The 18,591-nt window shown below is 38.0% G+C and overlaps 1 protein-coding gene across 1 annotated transcript in view; it reads left to right on the top strand.

Annotated features, from left to right (window-relative positions):
- ACVR1C (activin A receptor type 1C) overlaps window positions 1-18,591 on the top strand; it is a 62,040-nt gene that overhangs the window by 19,476 nt on the left and 23,973 nt on the right. The window contains exons 2-5 of the mRNA XM_040229121.1: window positions 5,305-5,544; window positions 12,255-12,485; window positions 15,047-15,214; window positions 16,490-16,646. Coding sequence (XP_040085055.1) covers window positions 5,305-5,544; window positions 12,255-12,485; window positions 15,047-15,214; window positions 16,490-16,646 — 796 coding nt within the window. The remainder of the gene's footprint in view (window positions 1-5,304; window positions 5,545-12,254; window positions 12,486-15,046; window positions 15,215-16,489; window positions 16,647-18,591) is intronic.

The raw sequence follows: 18,591 nt of genomic DNA, 5'->3' as shown, positions 1-18,591 counted from the left end.
TCAATATGAGTTATTTGAAACAACTGATCAAGTCCACATCTCTGCCTAGTTCTAAGGCATCTCCTCCTCATAGAATGTACTGCTGCTGCTAAGTCGCTTCAGTTGTGTCCGACTCTGTGCTATCCCATAGACGGCAGCTCACCAGGCTCCCCCATCCCTGGGATTCTCCAGGCAAGAACACTGGAGTGGGTGGCCATTTCCTTCTCCAATGCATGAAAGTGAAAAGTGAAAGTGAAGTCACTCAGTCGTGTCCGACTCTTCCCGACCCCGTGGACTGCAGCCTACCAGGCTCCTCTGTCCATGGGATTTTCCAGGCAAGAGTACTGGAGTGGGGTGCCATCGCCTTCTCCCATAGCATGTACTAAGGAAATGCAAATTAATTGACATGAAGGTCACATAAATCTCATACACATCGATAATTTTTCATACTTTTAATAAACATAAAAGGTCAGCAGGGGAGGAAACATGGAGCCCATCCTCACATTTTGTCATCTTTTTCTTCTAATCTTGAGGAGTTTGTTTCCCTAAAGCCAGAAATAAGAGATGGCGAGGAGGTCAGGAAAGCTGTCCTGGGAGAAGCTGAGGTGTCTAAACTGGCTCTGAACTTTATCTGAGCACTGGTAACCACCACTGCTTTCACCATCACCAGTTTCACTCTTTTTCCTCCAGGGAAAGTTATAAATTCACAAAGATTAAAAAATTTCTCCTTTCCCTTCCTCCTTCCTTTCTTTCTTCTTTTTTTCCTCTTCTTTTTTTTTTTTTTCCTTTGGTCTTTGTTCTTTAGTTGCTAAGTCATGTTCAACTCTTTGCGACCCCATGGACTGTAGCCTGCCAGGCTCCTCTGTCCATGGAATTTTCCAGATGAGAATACCGGAGTCGGTTACCATTTCCTTCTCCATTTTTGGTATTATTTAGCTTCTTACAGGGGCTTCCTAGGTAGCTCAGTGGGCAAAGAATCTGCCTGGAATGCAGGAGACATCAGAGACACCAGTTTGATTCCTGGTGTCCAGGAAAATCTCTTGAAGGAGGGCATGGCATGGAGTAGGTACTCCAGTATTCTTACCTGGAGAATCCCATGGACAGAGGATCCTGGAGGGCTACAGTCCACGGGGTTACAAAGAGCTGGACACGACTGAATCGACTGAGCACGCCCAAACACACCTTCTTACAATCTTTTGACTTCTGCATGATTCCCTCTAGCTGTGCAGAATCTCCCGCCTCATACATGCCCTTCTTCCTGCCCTATCTGTACTTCCTTCCCCTGCTCTGTCTTGGTTTAATGTATTGCAGAACTTATATAGTGGAGACTTTTGTAAGCTAAGCACTCCTCCATCTGGGCTAGTACCTGTCTCTATTTTCCCATCTTCTTCTATTTAATTTACTAGAACGTGAAATAACAAGAATTAGCAATGCAGCACTCCCAGAACTCACTTTTGGTATTAATATATACCCCACCATGGAGCTATTATTCCATGGAGAAATCATCTCAGTTGACATGGTCTGAGAAATTGTCAAATAGGAGTTCTCCTATGATCAAGACTGTAAAACCTGCTAGAAAAATTAATAGGCTCATCCAAGATAACTTACTAAAATGTATTCTTACCATGACTTTTTCTACCATGACTCATTGGGTATAGACTACAGTTTTCTTCATTTGTCCCTTGTAGAGATTACAATCAGCATTTGGTTTAGAAGATAGTTTTACAAATGTTTGCCTTAAAAATTGCTCAGTGCTTAGGGAGCTTTCTGGATGGTGTTGCTAGCCTTTTTCTAGCCAAGTCATCTTTTTTTCTTACTAACTCATATCAGTAAATTTGTTCACAAAAGTAGAAACATTGCCCATCTGTAATAAACATCCCTGAGTGCAGTAGCCATCACCAGAGAAGAGCACTTTTATAGATATTGTGCTATTTTCAGGCTTGCTGACCTTTTGCCTCTTTATTGGTTGCTATAGTGATGATCTGAGCTCTGCTTAATAGAGCTTTACTAAAATGAAAGCAATCAATAAGCTTTTTAACTATAATGTTTATATTGATAGTTCCTAGTAACATGTATCAAAATAAAATTTATCCATATAAATGTATCCAATAGTGGAATTTTATTTTTTAAAATCATGTGTCAGTACATGTTTATGCAAATTGCAAATTATTAAGTGCATTCTGTGGCTTCCTTAGAATTCTTGAAATACTTCTGTGAGGACATAAAAATATGGATGCAACTTGAAATGTAGATTTGAAAGACTATTTTGAAGTGAACAATAAAACTTTTTCATAACAGCAGACTTTTGAAGTTTCAGCTTCCATGGTTGATGGTTTCTTAATCAAAGTCAAGTCTGAGAACTCTTTTAGCACCTTGTCCTAAGAACACTCAAGGCCAAGCTGTCCTTCTATGCACCTGTACAACTTCTAATGGTTTCAGAGGAATCCTGTGACACTCAGAACAGTTTGATCTGCCAAAATTCACCTGGCAAAGTAAATAGAAGAGCATGAAATATGTTTCCAAAGCTCACTTAACAGTTTTAAATCTTTTTTTTATTAGTAGTAGGTAGACTACTATTTTTAGGATTATAGTGAAACTTTCATGAACACATTTTTGAGGATTTTAATTGTTTTTCCTTTAGAATTAAATAATATTTATTTTTGAATTATGTTCTCATATTCTGATTAACATGTTGTAAGTGAAATTCAAGTACATTTAATATAATAAGCTCTCTTGGATTGTCATTGCAAAGAAGAAAGTCTGAGAAATGACTTAGTTGTTCCTCTCATGAAGAACTAGCATATGTGCTTTGGAAGGAATTGGATAATAAGTAAATGAATATATGATGTTCCAGATAGTGATAAGATTCAGGAAGTTAAATAAAACAGGAAAAAGGTATAGAGAATAAACAAGCAATAAGAAAGAGATACTATTTTAGAGTTGTCAGCTAAAACCATCATCTCCTGCCTCAATTATTGCATCAGGTTTCTAATTGGGCTGTAGGTATTTTCCAGGTAAGCATCTTTACAGCAAACATTTCTGCAGCAAACAGTTTTTTTTTTCACATAACTAATTGGCCTCAAGGTAATTTTGCTGTAGAAGATGAAATAACTGGTTGACACTTTGGTGTGATAGTTTGGTTTCATTTCTCCATTGATGGAGTGCCCCCATTTTTATATTACATGAATGTTAGCTGTCATACTGGTCTACAGAGAGATAAGTAGATGGTGATCTTAAAACACTGGATGACAACAATTATTGAAATGTGAAATAAGAGAAGGTAAAGCCAAATTGTGTACGATACTAGAAAATGATAATGTTGGTTTTCAAATCCTTCGGTGACTTGAAGGTGCAGAGTTGAACCCACATTTTCCACGCAACTTTGGGATGTCTGTCAGTGGACATGGACTATCAACATGTGACATATCTATCAACATGTGACAGTTTGCCAAGAACAAACCACAGCATAGAGGCTTTCACAAAGCAATGCAAAACTCAGTTACAAATATACACCCCAGTATTTGGAAATGATACCTCTCTTTCTCTTCTTTTTTAAATTTCTTATTGTTTTTTGGCTGTGGTGGGTCTTTGTTGCTGCATGTGGGCTTTCTCTTAGTTGCTGCAGGCAGGGGCTATTCTCCAGTTGCGGTGCATGGCCTTCTCTTTGTGGTGGTTTCTCTTGTTGCAGAGCACAGGCTCTGGGGTGCGCAGGCTTCAGTGGCTGCAGTGCATGGGATCAGTAGTTGTGGTTTCCCGGCTCTAGAGGGCTGGCTTAGTAGTCGTGGCACAGGGGCTTAGTTGCTCCATGGAACGTGGGATCTTCCTGGATCAGGGATTGAACTGGTGTCCCTTGCATTGCAATGCAGACTCTTAACCATTGGACTATCAGGGAAGCCCTGGTACCTCTCTTAAGGAAGGAATACATTTTAGCGAAAAAGTGTTACACTAAACGAGGAGATGAATCAACAAGCCTATATATATATATATATATATATATATGTAAAATACTATGAACAAAAAACTTGGAAGACAAGTTCTTAGGTACAACTCACTAAATAAAATTAGTTATTTATGCAGTATCACCATAAACCTTTACACATTTTAAATATATTCAAATATTTTATATTTAACTATAAAATATTTAAAACTATGTTATTCATTTTCGCATTTCATTGTTTCCTTTTTAAAAAAAATGTTTATTTGTTTATTTTTTGGCCACGCCAAACAGAATATGGGATCTTAGTTCTCCAGCCAGGGATTAAACCCATTAAACATTGGAAGCACGGAGTCTTAACCACTGGATGGCCAGGGAAGTCCCTCATTGTTTCCTTTTTAATGTCACCCTTTTATTTTTTGTTATTTTATCTTTTACAGCAAAACTGCCTTATGGCCAACTAGTTATTCAGCAAAAATATTTATGACAAAAATGCTTATACTGAAAATACCAGACACGTTGTAATTGGTTTCTTAGCTTTTACTTTCATGCACCTAGCGTCTGTTCATACAGCAGCCACTCAGAATATATTAGATACTATCTTTTGTCTGATCAAAACCTGGCTACAGCTTCTACTTGGAATAAAATTCAGAGTCCTTTCAGCCTGCAAGAGCCCACATGATCCTTCTCTCTTTGACCTCACTGACCCCATATCCTTTCACCTTTCTCCTTGTTTACTGTGCTCCAGGCAAAGATTATTCCTGAACATGCCCAGTAAGTCTCTGCCTCAGGGCCCCTTGTTACACTTGATTTCCTTCTGCTGAGAACAGGCTTCCTGGAGCTACTTCCCTTATTGCTCCCTGATACCTCCCCGGAGAGGCCTTCTGTGACCAGTCTGTCTACAAGGAGCATCCCACCATCAGTCTGTCTCTTTGCTCGACTTTATTTTCTTCGACTTATGATCTCTTGCTTTTGTATCACATTTCAGTCTGTGGGTGAAGGGAAGTTGCTCAGTCATATCCGACTCTTTGCGACCCCATGGACTGTAGGAACGAACATGCCTTAAGGATGGATGACTGAAACATGGGGAGAAAATAGTCATGAAATGTTAAATGGTTTGGAGGCTTTAAAAAGGATCCCAGGTGCTAGTGCTTTTCATGATCCTGATACCATCTCCCACTGTCACCTGATAGAACCTAACTGCAGTTGCATCCTAACCTCAACTCTCTTTCCCTTTCGCTTTTTACCACAGAAACTCTTTACCAACTAGCATGAGTGAATATTGTGTAGCTGCACATTATAGATGTGAATTTTTGGTGACTGTATTTCCAGTTATAAAATACTTAACATGGATTGACTTATGGTCATGTTCTTTCTTTTCTTAATTAAAGCATCACCAAATGCCCCAAAGCTTGGACCCATGGAGCTGACCATTGTTATTACTGTGCCAGTTTTCCTCCTGTCCGTAGCTTCAGTGCTGACAGTATGGGCATGCCAAGCTCGACAGTGCACCTACAGAAAGAAAAAGAGATCGAATGTGGAGGAGCCCCTCTCTGAATGCAATCTGGTAAATGCTGGGAAAACTCTCAAAGATCTGATTTACGATGTGACTGCCTCTGGATCTGGCTCTGGTATGTGCCTGTTGTTCATTTTTTCAGTAAGAAAAACTCTTACTTAATGATGGCAAAACCAATACAAAATTGTAAAGTAAAATAAAAAATAAATAAATAAATTAATTAATTTTAAAAAAATCCCTTTTTTTTTCTTAAATTTTTTTATTGTGGTAAAAGTCACATACTATACAGCACAGTATTTTAACTGTATTTAAGTGTAGAGTTCAGTGGCGCTAAAGACATTCACATTGTTGTACAACTCTCGCCATCTTCCTATCTTCTGAAATTTTCACCTTCCTAAGCTGAAGCTGTGTCCCCATTAAACACTTAACTCTCCATCCCCTCCCCCATCTCTCTCCCCATCTCCCATCCCCTGGCATCTACCTATGTACTTTCTGGCTCTATGACTTTGAGTCTTCTAGGTACCTCACTTTTTAACAAAAAAGGGGCCCAAATATTATTAGTTCCATTGTTTAAAATACTTGATATGGTACATGGTAAATTCTGGCATAGAAACTTCTTTCAGGATTTGATGAAGAATAAAAACTGTCCTGGCCTAAAGAATTAAATCTTCTCCGTTGCTTTTTGTGCCTTTAGGTATTCAGATTCTCATTTTCACATGCTTTCAGAATTTATTTCTGAAGACAGGAGTTTCTTTTCTCAGCCCTCTGCCACATTCTGGTTAGCAATAATAGTTGTTGCTGTTTTGGTCATGTTTCAGGGGCACAAAAGAGTTATAGGGCTTAAGCATTGAATTCTGGGGAAAATATATTAGCTATGCAAAGTAGTGTTCTTTGCTTGTGATTATGAAAGTCTTTGGAATCTGTAATCAACCCCTGGGATGTGTGTGTGTGTAAAGTTAATAGGGAGCTGACCTGAAATTCAAATCAAGAATATGTTCTTAAAGCTTAGAAACAGAAGACAAAAGGGAAGAGTACAGCATTCCTGTGTTGGCTGCTGCTGCTGCTAAGGTTATATGATAACTCTTTCCATGTTTAATGGAACTTCAGAACCCCTGATGAAGCTGTTCAAAATAAGCATCCAAGGGCTTTTTGGGTTTCGGGTAACAGAGCAGCTTCTCCCCAGTAATCACAAACTCCCTAAGATGGCAGAGGACTCCCAGCTATCATGTATATTTCAGCACATGGCGCTGCAGAAACATGAACTGGGGTGAGCCTCAGTGACCCATTTCGGTCATTCCTGCTTTGGAAAGATCATTAAGGATGATTACCCCAAACAGATTTTGAAAACCTCCCTTGCCCATGGCCTTTAGGAGCATCCAGGCAGGCACAATTAACAAGGGCAGATGACAGAGGAGTGGGTAGCTTCTGTATGGGCATCCATATTTAACACAAAGCAGCTTTGGACTCAGAAGTATTTATCAGAAAAGAGACCTAATTACACCACCCAGAAAGCCCAAGTAGTTTCCTGGCTCTGGGGGCATGATCACTTGCTGACTGACCAAAGCCTCAGTGTTTACACCGCTGCACAAATCAGGAGACATGTTTTCAAAGGAGGAATATTGAAAAGAATATCGCCAAACTGTGAAGCATGTGAAAGAAATCCAAATTATGTTGCTGTATAGAAAGATGGCACTTTTCTTTCTTTCTTTCTTTAACCATTTATCATTTATTTATTTATTATTATTATTATTCTACTTTACAATATTGTATTGGTTTTGCCGTACATCAGCATGAATCCACCACGAGTGTACATGTATTCCCCATCCTGAACCCCCCTCCCACCTTCCCTCCCTGTACCATCCCTCTGGGTCATCCCAGTGCACCAGCCCCAAGCATCCTGTATCCTGCATCGAACCTGGACTGGCAATTCATTTCTTATATGATATTATACGTGTTTCAATGCCATTTTCCCAAATCATCCCACCTTCTCCCTCTCCCACAGAGTCCAAAAGACTGTTCTATACATCCGTGTCTCTTTTGCTCTCTCGCATACAGGGTTATCGTTACCATCTTTCTAAATTCCATGTATATGTGTTAGTATACCGTACTGGTGTTTTTCTTTCTGGCTTACTTCATTCTGTATAATCGGCTCCAGTTTCATCCACCTCATTAGAACTGACTCAAATATTCTTTTTAATGGCTGAGTAATACTCCCTTGTGTATATGTACCACAGCTTTCTTATCCATTCATCTGCTGATGGACATCTAGGTTGCTTCCATGTCCTGGCTATTATAAACAGTGCTGCGATGAACATTATCTTCAATGGTGAAAAATTGAAAGCATTTCCCCTAAAGTCACTTTTTCTTTAAAAGTAAAACCTGTTAGGATTTAATACTCTTTCTTCCTTGAGTGTTACATTCTGGGGGCCACTGGGCCTTAATTTCTTGAGCCCTGGCGATGTTCTAGGTTCAGAATATCGGCCCAGAAAGCTCTGATTTGTGCCAACTTCCTTGAAATCTTGTATAATTTCTGAAATGTTTAAGTGATTAAATAGCCATCTATTTCATCCCCACCAAAACATTTCAGTTCATATGAAGATGTAAAGCAGAAATATATGTTTTGGAGCTACTCCCATTTTTAAAATAATTTTTTTATTTTCCTACATATGGCTGTAGTGGGTTTTTGTTTCTATGAGGCCTTTTCTTAGCTGTGGTGTGGGCTTCTCTTGCTGTAGCTTCTCTTCTGGCGGAGCGCAGTCTCTAGGGTGCACATGTACTTGCAGCATGTAGGTTCAGTAGTTGCAGGTTCTGGGCTCTAGAGCATAGGCTCAATAGTTGTGGCTCATATACTTAGTTTCTCTTTGGCAAGTGGGATCTTCCTGGACTAGGAATTGAACCTGTGTCTCCTGCACTGGCAGGCAGATCCTTTGCCACTGAACCAACAGGGAAGCCCTGCAACTACTTCTTGAATATGTTTAAGATGATCAAGGATTTCCCTTTCTAATAAAAGTAATGGAGATTTTATAATTGGAAGCTTAGTATTTAGTTTAAGAAAATATTCATGAGCCAGGGCATAAAATCAGAAATTAAGTGTTGTTGGTATTTTTGTTCATCTTGAAACCTAAATCTAGACTTAACTAATTGCTGGACCCTCTCTTTAGATTATTCTAAGTTCTTTCTTAAAAGAAAGCTGTAAATGTACCCAGACATGGATGATTTTTTAAATGATCAAGTTAAAAGCATTCTAGAGATTTTTCTCCAAAGCCAGTGGCATATGTTTGGCAGTAACCAGTGGATAACAGGAATGGATGGCTATATTGCCTTGGATCACCAGGGAGAATATACCCATGTGTAGCAAGGCTTCTGTCACAAAAGCTCAGCGATCGGAAGGAAATCAGGCATTTTCCTTCCCCTCTGCTTCTCTTCCCTGGCCAGTGACTTTAAACAAGAAGCAACTTTGTCAGGTGTTGAGAGATAAAAATTGTGAAGCATATCCCAACCTGGTCAAGGACAAATTTCAAAGCAATACAATGCCTGCAAGAGAGGAGAACTGACTGAGGTTTGACTGCATTGTCTTTGACAGATGATGTCTCAGGTGGCTTCAGAGGCTGGGTAGGTTGCTGGTTTCTGTTGTGATATTACACTCCTGACAAATGATGATGTTTCTATCAGACAGGCCTCAGTTTCTACATGCTGCATGCTGAGTCGCTTCGGTTATGTCCGACTCTTTGGACCCCATGGACTGTAGCCCATTAGGCTCCTCTGTCCATAGGGTTCTCTAGGCGCAATACTGGAGTGGATTGCCATGCCCTCCTCCAGGGGATCTTTGATCTGCAGGGAAAACCAAAGTCCCTGTGTCTGCAAAGGAAATCTCTAAGAGTGTAACAGTTACTCAGATTATTTTTGGTGGTTGCTTTCAAAGATCCTGAAGCAACTTTCATTGAATTTTACTCTCTCAACTTAATTGCTGTGCTGATTACCTTAGATGATATCCTACTTTGTCCCTGGTCTGGAGTATTGATCATGTGCCTAATAAGTTTGCAATTTGAAAATATTGACTTATGTAGTTTTCTAGCCAGTTGTCATTGTTGTGTTTTCATAGGTAGTGATAGGTCATGGTTATGCTTTTTTGAATTTGTGCGTGCAAAATAAGGGGAGGGAGGAGAGATATCGAAATTGTAATTTGGGTTAATAATTGTTCGTACAACTTTCGTTATGTGTCAGGTAGTAAAACTGACTATAGCTTACAAAAATAGCCTGGAAAGTTCGCTGCTAGAAATGTTTCCAATAGGCAAGGATTGTATTCATATCCATTGAAATGGTGAGAGAGCAAGACTTTGGATTGAAAGCCAGTGTTTTAGTTGTATGTCTGCCTTCCAGTTATTCGTGGGCAAGTTTTTGATTACCCTGCAGGCCTAATTTTCTCATCTGTAAAATGGTAACATTGAACCAGGTGATCGCAGAAGAAGCTTCTTGCTGTGGGGCTTTGTGGCTAATTGTTGAGATGTATAATAACAGACTTACAGTCTGTGCTTATTTAGTCATAGTGGATGGTTCTCATGAAGAAAATAACATTTGAACAAATTGTGGCTCATTTCAGGAGTGGAGGTGAAGCCTACAGGAGCTTACAGGATTGATGCTATCAGGATTTCCCAGCCATCAGAGTACAATGATCACTAAACATCAATCTTCTGAATAAATTATACTGTGACCTCTTCAGTTATTTTCTAATTATAAAAGTAATAAATATTTGGGGAAATCAAGAAAATGTACAGCATTAGAAAGAAGAATCTCATAATTTACTTCACCCAATTCCCACTAAATAGAAATACCCATCATAAATCTAGCATATATTCTTTTTAGTCTTTTTCCTAGACATATTTTGAATAGCTAGAAACACTTATTTAGATGGATAGAATTTGCTGCTTTTCGTTAGCAAAAGTATTTTTTCATTTAACAAAGTGTTTTTATTATAGCAAAAGTATTTTCCTATGTCATTAAGAAATATCTCTATAAACAACATCGTTATTTTTGGCTCTAAGTAATCCTTCCTTGGACTTCACTGGTAGCTCAGTGGTAAAGAATCTGCCTGCTAATGCGGGAGATGCAGGTTTAATCCCTGAGTCAGGAAGATCCCCTGCAAAAGGAAACAGCAACCCACTCCAGTATTCTTGCCTGAGAAATCCCATGGACAGAGAAGCCTGGTGAGCTATAGTCCATGGGGTCACAAAAGAGTTGAGAGTGACTTAGTGACTAAACAACAACAACCCCTCCTTAGACTTAATGTTAAGGGCAAGCCATTATGGAGCATGTAATATGCCAGGTACCATGCTGGGTGCTCAATATGCCCATGAATTCTCACAGTGTTCCTTTGAGAGAGGTAATATTATTGCAGTTTAGCAGGTAAGGAAGCTGAAGCTTCAGTTCAGTTCAGTTGCTCAGTCATGTCTGACTCTTTGCAACCCCATGAATCACAGCACGCCAGGCCTCCCTGTCCATCACCAACTCCCGGAGTTCACTCAAATTCACGTCCATCGAGTCGGTGATGCCACCCAGCCATCTCATCCTCTGTCGTTCCCTTCTCCTCCTGCCCCTGATCCCTCCCAGCATCAGAGTCTTTTCCAATGAGTCAACTCTTCGCATGAGGTGGCCAAAGTATTGGAGTTTCAGCTTCAGCATCAATCCTTCCAATGAATACCCGGGGCTGATCTCCTTTAGATGGACTGGTTAGATCTCCTTGCAGTCCAAGGGACTCTCAAGAGTCTTCTCCAACACCACAGTTCAAAGCTTAGAGAAGTTCAGTAACTTGTTCATGATTACCATTGGTTCAGCTAAAACTGAAATCCGTCTTTCTTATCTGTGGTCTTAATCTCTGTACTGTATTTAAAATTTTTTCTATTATCAGACATATTCTCTTACTTTTTCTCTAAGTAATAATATATTAAATATTTTTACAAATTCTTCTGCATTTTATGTTACATCTTTAGAATTCTAGAGGTATAAAGCTATTGGTTCAAAAGAATCTAAACATTTTAATACACTCAGAATATATTTTCTTTGACTTTCTTTTATTCCACAGAAAATATCCATTTGATACTTTCCATGACTATAACTTGCTTTCAATATAACATAATTGCTTCACTTCATTACTGAATCTGATTCATTTTCTAATTTTAATTTGTTTTTTAAAAATAATTTATAAAGAATTCTTCCACATTCTCAGTTGTACTGAAGTGAAGTGAAGTTGCTCAGTCATGTCCGACTTTTTGCAACCCCATGGACTATAGCCTACCAGGCTCCTCCGTCCATGGGATTCTCCAGGCAAGAGTACTGGAGTGGGTTGCCATTTCCTTCTCCAGGAGATCTCCCCAACCCAGGGATCGAACCTGGGTCTCCCACATTGCAGGCAGATGCTTTACCATCTTGAGCCACCAGGGAAGACTCAAGGAACCATATATTTTATTTAAGAGGATAACAGCATATAGTTCTTAACCTTTATATATTTAGTAAACTGACTGATTTTAATGTGCAAATCAAAGAAATTTCCGACAATTTTGGAAAGTTAGATATCTACCATGGCAGGCTATGTTCAGGAAATTTTTATTTGTGAATATGAATAGAGAAATTCATAGTAAGAACCTATAGTGTTTTTTGAGCATGATTTGACATTTAAGTTTGGTATAATGGTGCTTATTTCTTCAAAATCAATAAAATTATTAAAGCGCTTAAATGTTTGCCTTTTATGTAAAAATAATGGTCATCATGACAATTATTTTCTGTCAATTATTTGTTTTTAATAATCAATTTCATGTTTTCTTTGGTTAGGTCTGCCTCTGTTGGTTCAAAGAACAATTGCAAGGACGATTGTACTTCAGGAAATAGTAGGAAAAGGTAGATTTGGTGAGGTCTGGCATGGAAGATGGTGTGGGGAAGATGTGGCTGTGAAAATATTCTCCTCCAGAGATGAAAGATCATGGTTTCGAGAGGCAGAAATTTATCAGACGGTTATGCTGAGACATGAAAACATCCTTGGTTTCATTGCTGCTGACAACAAAGGTATTTTCAACTTAATTGAGTTTAGCAAATAAAATGTTATGTTTATTATCAGAGGAGAATAAATAATCTCTTTGTTTTAATAAAATCTCCATGAAAGTCTGATTTCATTTTTGAAAAAAGAAGATGCTTTCCTCTTCTCTGCAGGTAAATGTGCAATAAATGTACAAGAAAGCAGGACAGATGAGTGATATATAGCCATGATGACACTATAGCCAGTTTCATATTTAAAATATTTGATGACTGGTATGGCACAGGAACTAGCCAATCAGAACAGAAACTTCAACTGTAACAGAGTTCTGGGAGAACCCTGCCATGCTAGGTTTTATCCCTTTAGTTGCTGAGTCATAAAAAAATCTGGAGGCATCTTGAGGGTTCCAGAGTTGCTTTGGGTGTCTAGGGCAAAGGAATACCATTGGAGGTTTTGAATAGCAGCTGTTAATTAAACAGGACAGAAATGTTTCAATATTTTGATAATTGATACAAAAATACCAATAAACGGGTGAATATGCATCTTTGTTAGGACTATACTTTCCTCTCTACATCACAATTCAACTCCAGGACTCAAGTTTTCTATGAACTTTATTAGAATGGTAGTAAGCAAGGTAATTTTAGTGAAATTAATGTACTTTAGGTATGGTTTATATCTTGAGGTTTAACATTAACAACCCCAAATAATAAAACTTCTGAGATTTGTGGAACAAGACATATCATCACTTTTTTGGTGTATATTTCAGTAGTCACATGCCCAGTAATCAGGGACTGCATATAAAGCCTGTGTATTACCTATGCTGTCTTTCTTCTTTTTGCATAGCTTTTACTCATTCAGCTGTGAAATAGTTCCCTTAAAGACAAACAGAGAACAAAAGTGAGCAAAACTTGATCCAGTCAATTATTTTATTATCTGAATCAGTAATACTCATTAAGAACCTTGGAAAGGTTCTGTCTAAAAAACCAAATTATCTGTGGCTATTAGAAACCTACTATTACCTATGAAATTTAAAATCTATGGTTACTTATATTTAATATAAGCTTGATCATGAAAGTATTTATGATTAATTTGATAGTCAAAGAGAAACTTATTGTTATACATTTTGCCCATAGTTACATTTGTTGATGCCTTGTCTTTTCTGATTTGCCAGAGAGAAGGTGAGTAAAACCAAGTAAAGCCAGGGAGAATCTTAAAAAAGATTCTTTCCAAATTCTTAACTATACTACTGAAAATGAAACATTTCTGATTAAGTTTTAAGAACTTATACTTTTTCTGTGTAACATTTAGCTAAACTATCTACTAATTAGCCTAATTTGCAATGTTATGAAAGTAGTAATGACTGTAGTTATATGGTTTATCCTGACGGACCTAATTTAATCATTACATTTATTGGCTTATAAAATAATGTGCACAAGAAAGATAACCCTTGATTGTTTCTTATTCAGTTTAACTGGTTTACCTTTGTTGATGGCCTCCTTGTCTGTGGCTCTGATTCCAGACGGTCTCTAACATCACTTTCATCTTCATGCATTTCTGTGTCTTTTGCAATATTTACAGTTTCACTTTTTAGTCAACTGTCTGACAAAGACATTGATACGAGAGGGCAAAGATAACCACTGGTGTTAAGCAGGGAAAGAGGTGTGAGTAAGGATTAGTTTTATTAATATATATAGTCTGTTTTTTTATTAGTAAAATTTATCATGTTATGTTGATCTTTGAATTCCTCAGAAATTTTATCACTACTTGGATTTGGAAACTAAATATTTGGATAACCAGGAGCTCTTGTATGTAAAGCACTAGGTGGAAAAACTCCTTACCAAATGTTCATTAATTATAATTTCCTTTCACTGAGTATAAAAAATGGTCAGGATTTCCCAGGGCTATTGTAGGCATTTTATTCCGAAAGCTAAAAGGAAGTCTTAACACCTAGATAATTTTTTAGGCTAATTTGTGTTCTGGTAAAAATCTTTTATAAACTGGATTAGCGTTTGGTTAAATAAGGTAAATTATTTGAAAAGGCCTAGTAATTGTGATTGGTACTTAATATAACCTTTGAAGGAAATTGTAAACTTCGTATTTTAAAGGTGAATAAGATAAACATGCTTGGAATAGTAGAGCTTTTATGATAGTAATAATACTTTGTGTAAATTTGCTATACTTTGTGTAAATTTGCTATATTTCTGTTTCCTATTGGTACAATCTTTCTTAAAAGCTCAAGAATAATTTATAACACAATGCTGAGCCTAAATGCATCTCTCAGTAGTTTCTCCTATAATGTGGTTGCTATTACCAGCAGGTATTGATATAGAGGGAATAAGAACGGATTGTTCAGTTGTTGGAATCAGTGCCTCACAGAGTCCTATGGTGATGGTGGGTACATGTAATGGGTTCTACTCTATCAATAGGAATTCATTGAAAATTGTCATTCTACTAACTCAGACTGTGTTATCATTGAAGGAATTAACTTTGCTTTGTTAACAATACAGATGTACTTTAAATGCTGACATTGGTTAAAAGCTTTTGGCTTCTTTCTTAACAAAAACTTACAGCAACAAAATAATTTTTCTGTTAGATAATGGAACTTGGACTCAGCTTTGGCTTGTCTCTGAATATCATGAACAGGGTTCCTTATATGACTATTTGAATAGAAACGTAGTGACAGTGGCCGGAATGATCAAGCTGGCACTATCAATAGCTAGTGGTCTGGCCCACCTTCATATGGAGATTGTTGGTACACAAGGTACGTAGTTTCTAATTTTTTTTTCTCCTTGAATATGAGGATAGAAGTGCTAAGTTGTGTTTTAGTGTTCAGCTGGGTTTTAGTTTGTTACAAAAAGTTATCAAATGTAAAGAAACACTAAAAGTACTTTATAAAGCTGAAGGTTTGGTATGATATAGCCAACTCTTGCCTACATACTCACCATTTTGTATGCTAGCCATAATAATATTTTTATTCCTAGTGGCTCTGTTGTCACCATTTAGCATATGTATCTGAGAGATCTTGCTTTGGTAGCAAATGCTCCATTCTCAGAGGTTACAAATAACTGAACTGTTTTTAAAAAATTGGGAAGGGTAAAGTGATCTTAAAAATACTTCTATATCATGTACTTGAAAGCCAAATAATACACACTGTCTCATCTATTTATTGAGTTAATAGAGAATTGGCTCTAGAAAGTTGTTCTTGTCACTGTAGTGCTTCCCAGATTTGGATTCTTGATCCCTTTAAATGCTTAAAAATTATTGAGGACCTAAAAGTTTGTGGATGTTGGTTATATCTCTTAATATTTACTATATTAGAAACTAAAATTGAGAGATTTAAAAATATTTATTAATTTACTTAAAATACAATAATTAATATTAAAATAACAGTTTTAAAACATAATTTTATAATATAAAACCCAATCTAGCTAAAACAATGGTTTTGTTTTACACATTTGCAAATCTCCTTAATGTCTGGATTTTCATACCTGTTCTTCATTTAGTCTGCCCCAGTATGTTGTTATTGGTTAAAGTGTATAAAGAAAAGGTGACATCACCCAGATATGTCATTGGAAAAGAGCTTCAAGGACCCCAGGGATCTTTGGGCCAAATTTGAGGACTTCTGGTCTAGGATAATAAAAGTTTGAAACTTGTTTTTTAGGAGAATATTTGCTATGTTCTTATGTGGATGTAACAATGCTAATACTTTCCCTTAGTGGTTACTAAATGTCACCTAGTATCCTAAGCAAGGAGGAATGGTGATGAGTAAGACATAACCACTGTCTTATGTAGCCTACAGTCTACTTGGGAATGACAAATAATGTCTATAAATAAGTAAGATAACTCAGTGATAAAAGCTATGAAGAAGGCAAAATGAGGGTAGTCTGATAAGGGTGAATTGGGATGTTGATTAGGGGTCAGGGAAGACCTTTCTTAGAAGGTAACATCTGAGCCAAGTCTTTTAAAATGAATCCATTTGGAGAGATTCAGTCTTCAGTAATGGAAAAAGTGAATATATCTATCTTATGCTTCATAGGTAAACCTGCTATCGCTCATCGAGATATAAAATCAAAGAATATTTTAGTGAAAAAATGTGAAACTTGTGCCATAGCAGACTTAGGGTTGGCTGTGAAGCATGATTCAATGCTGAACACTATTGACATACCTCAGAACCCTAAAGCAGGAACCAAAAGGTAAGACAACATACTTTGGAAGCATGTGTTGCTGTTTAGTTGCCAAGTCGTGTTCGATTCTATGCTACACCATGCACTGTAGCCCACCAGGCCCCTTTGTCCATGGCATTTCCCAGGCAAGAACACTGGAATAGGTCGCCATTTTCTACTCCAAAGACTTTTTAAACATGAATGCCTGGGATATGTCTTTAGAGAGGAGGGCAGCATATACAACATCATTAGGCCTAAGAAAGCAAGAATTCTCTGGCTCACTGAGAAATCAGTGGCACAATGGCTATAAAGCAAGGAGAGCTGGCATTTAATCATACAGACAGTAGCTATTTGGGTGGGGAATCAGTATAGAGGAATGATGGAATTGATGGTGATATATTACTTTTAGTGTGCCACATCTGAGAATATATTTTCTTACAGAGAGGAGGGGAAAAAAACCACATCAGCAAGGTAGAGCTCCTCCAAAGCTCTATATTTCATAAATGATCTGAAATTCAAGGCTAGTTGTGTATATTCAGGCTCTAAACAATAGTAGAGAATCAATACACAGATAAGTAAGGGACTCTTACAGTGAATATATATATGTGCTATTATATAGCAAACACCCTCTTCCAACAACACAAAAGACTCTACACATGGACATCACCAGATGGTCAACACTGAAATCAGATTAATTATATTCTTTGCAGCCAAAGAGGGAGAAGCTCTATACAGTCAGCAAAAACAAGACGAGGAGCTGACTGTGGCTCAGATCATGAACTCCTTATTGCCAAATTCAGGCTTAAATTGAAGAAAGTAGGGAAAACCACTAGACAATTCAGGTATGCCCTAAATCAAATCCCTTATGATTATACAGTGGAAGTGAGAAATAGATTTAAGGGGCTAGATCAGATAGATAGAGTGCCTGATGAATTATGGACTGAGGTTCATGACATTGTACAGGACACAGGGATCAAGACCATCCCCATGGAAAAGAAATGCAAAAAGGCAAAACAGCTGTCTGGGGAGGCCTTACAAATAGCTGAGAAAAGAAGACAAGTGAAAAGCAAAGGAGAAAAGGAAAGATATAAGCATCTGAATGCAGAGTTCCAAAGAATAGCAAAAAGAGATAAGAAAGCCTTCCTCAGCAATCAATGCAAAGAAACAGAGGAAAACAACAGAATGGTAAAGACTAGAGAGCTCTTCAAGAAAATTAGAGATACCAAGGCAACATTTCATGCAAAGATGGTCTTGATAAAGGACAGAAATGGTATGGACCTAACAGAAGCAGAAGATATTAAGAAGAGGTGGCAAGAATACATAGAAGAACTGTACAAAAGAGATCTTCATGACCAAGATAATCACAATGGTGTGATCACTCACCTAGAGCCAGACATCCTGGAATGTGAAGTCAAGTGGGCCTTAGAAAGCATCACTATGAACAAAGCTAATCGGAGAAGGCACTGGCACCCCACTCCAGTACTCTTGCCTGGAAAATCCCATGGACCGAGGAGCCTGGTGGGCTGCAGTCCATGAGGTCGCTAAGAGTCGGACAGGACTGAGCGACTTCACTTTGACTTTTCACTTTCATGCATTGGAGAAGGAAAGGAAATGGCAACCCACTCCAGTGTTCTTGCCTGGAGAATCCCAGGGACGGGGGAGCCTGGTGGGTTGCCATCGATGGGGTTGCACAGAGTCGGTCACGACTGAAGCGACTTAGCAGCAGTAGCAGCAGCAGCAGTGGAGGTGATGGAATTCCAGTGGAGCTATTTCAAATCCTGAAAGATGATGCTGTGAAAGTGCTGCACTCAATATGCCAGCAAATTTGGAAAACTCAGCAGTGGCCACAGGCCTGGAAAAGATCAGTTTTCATTCCAATCCCGAAGAAAGGCAATGCCAAAAAATGCTCAAACTACCGCACAATTGCACTCATCTCACACACTAATAAAGTAATGCTCAAAATTCTCCAAGCCAG

Source organism: Oryx dammah, unplaced genomic scaffold (genome assembly GCF_014754425.2).
Source record: "Oryx dammah isolate SB20612 unplaced genomic scaffold, SCBI_Odam_1.1 HiC_scaffold_27, whole genome shotgun sequence".
NCBI classification, from domain to species: Eukaryota; Metazoa; Chordata; class Mammalia; order Artiodactyla; family Bovidae; genus Oryx; species Oryx dammah.
The sequence above is the reverse complement of the archived record's forward strand: the minus strand, read 5'-3'. Positions and strand labels throughout refer to the sequence as shown.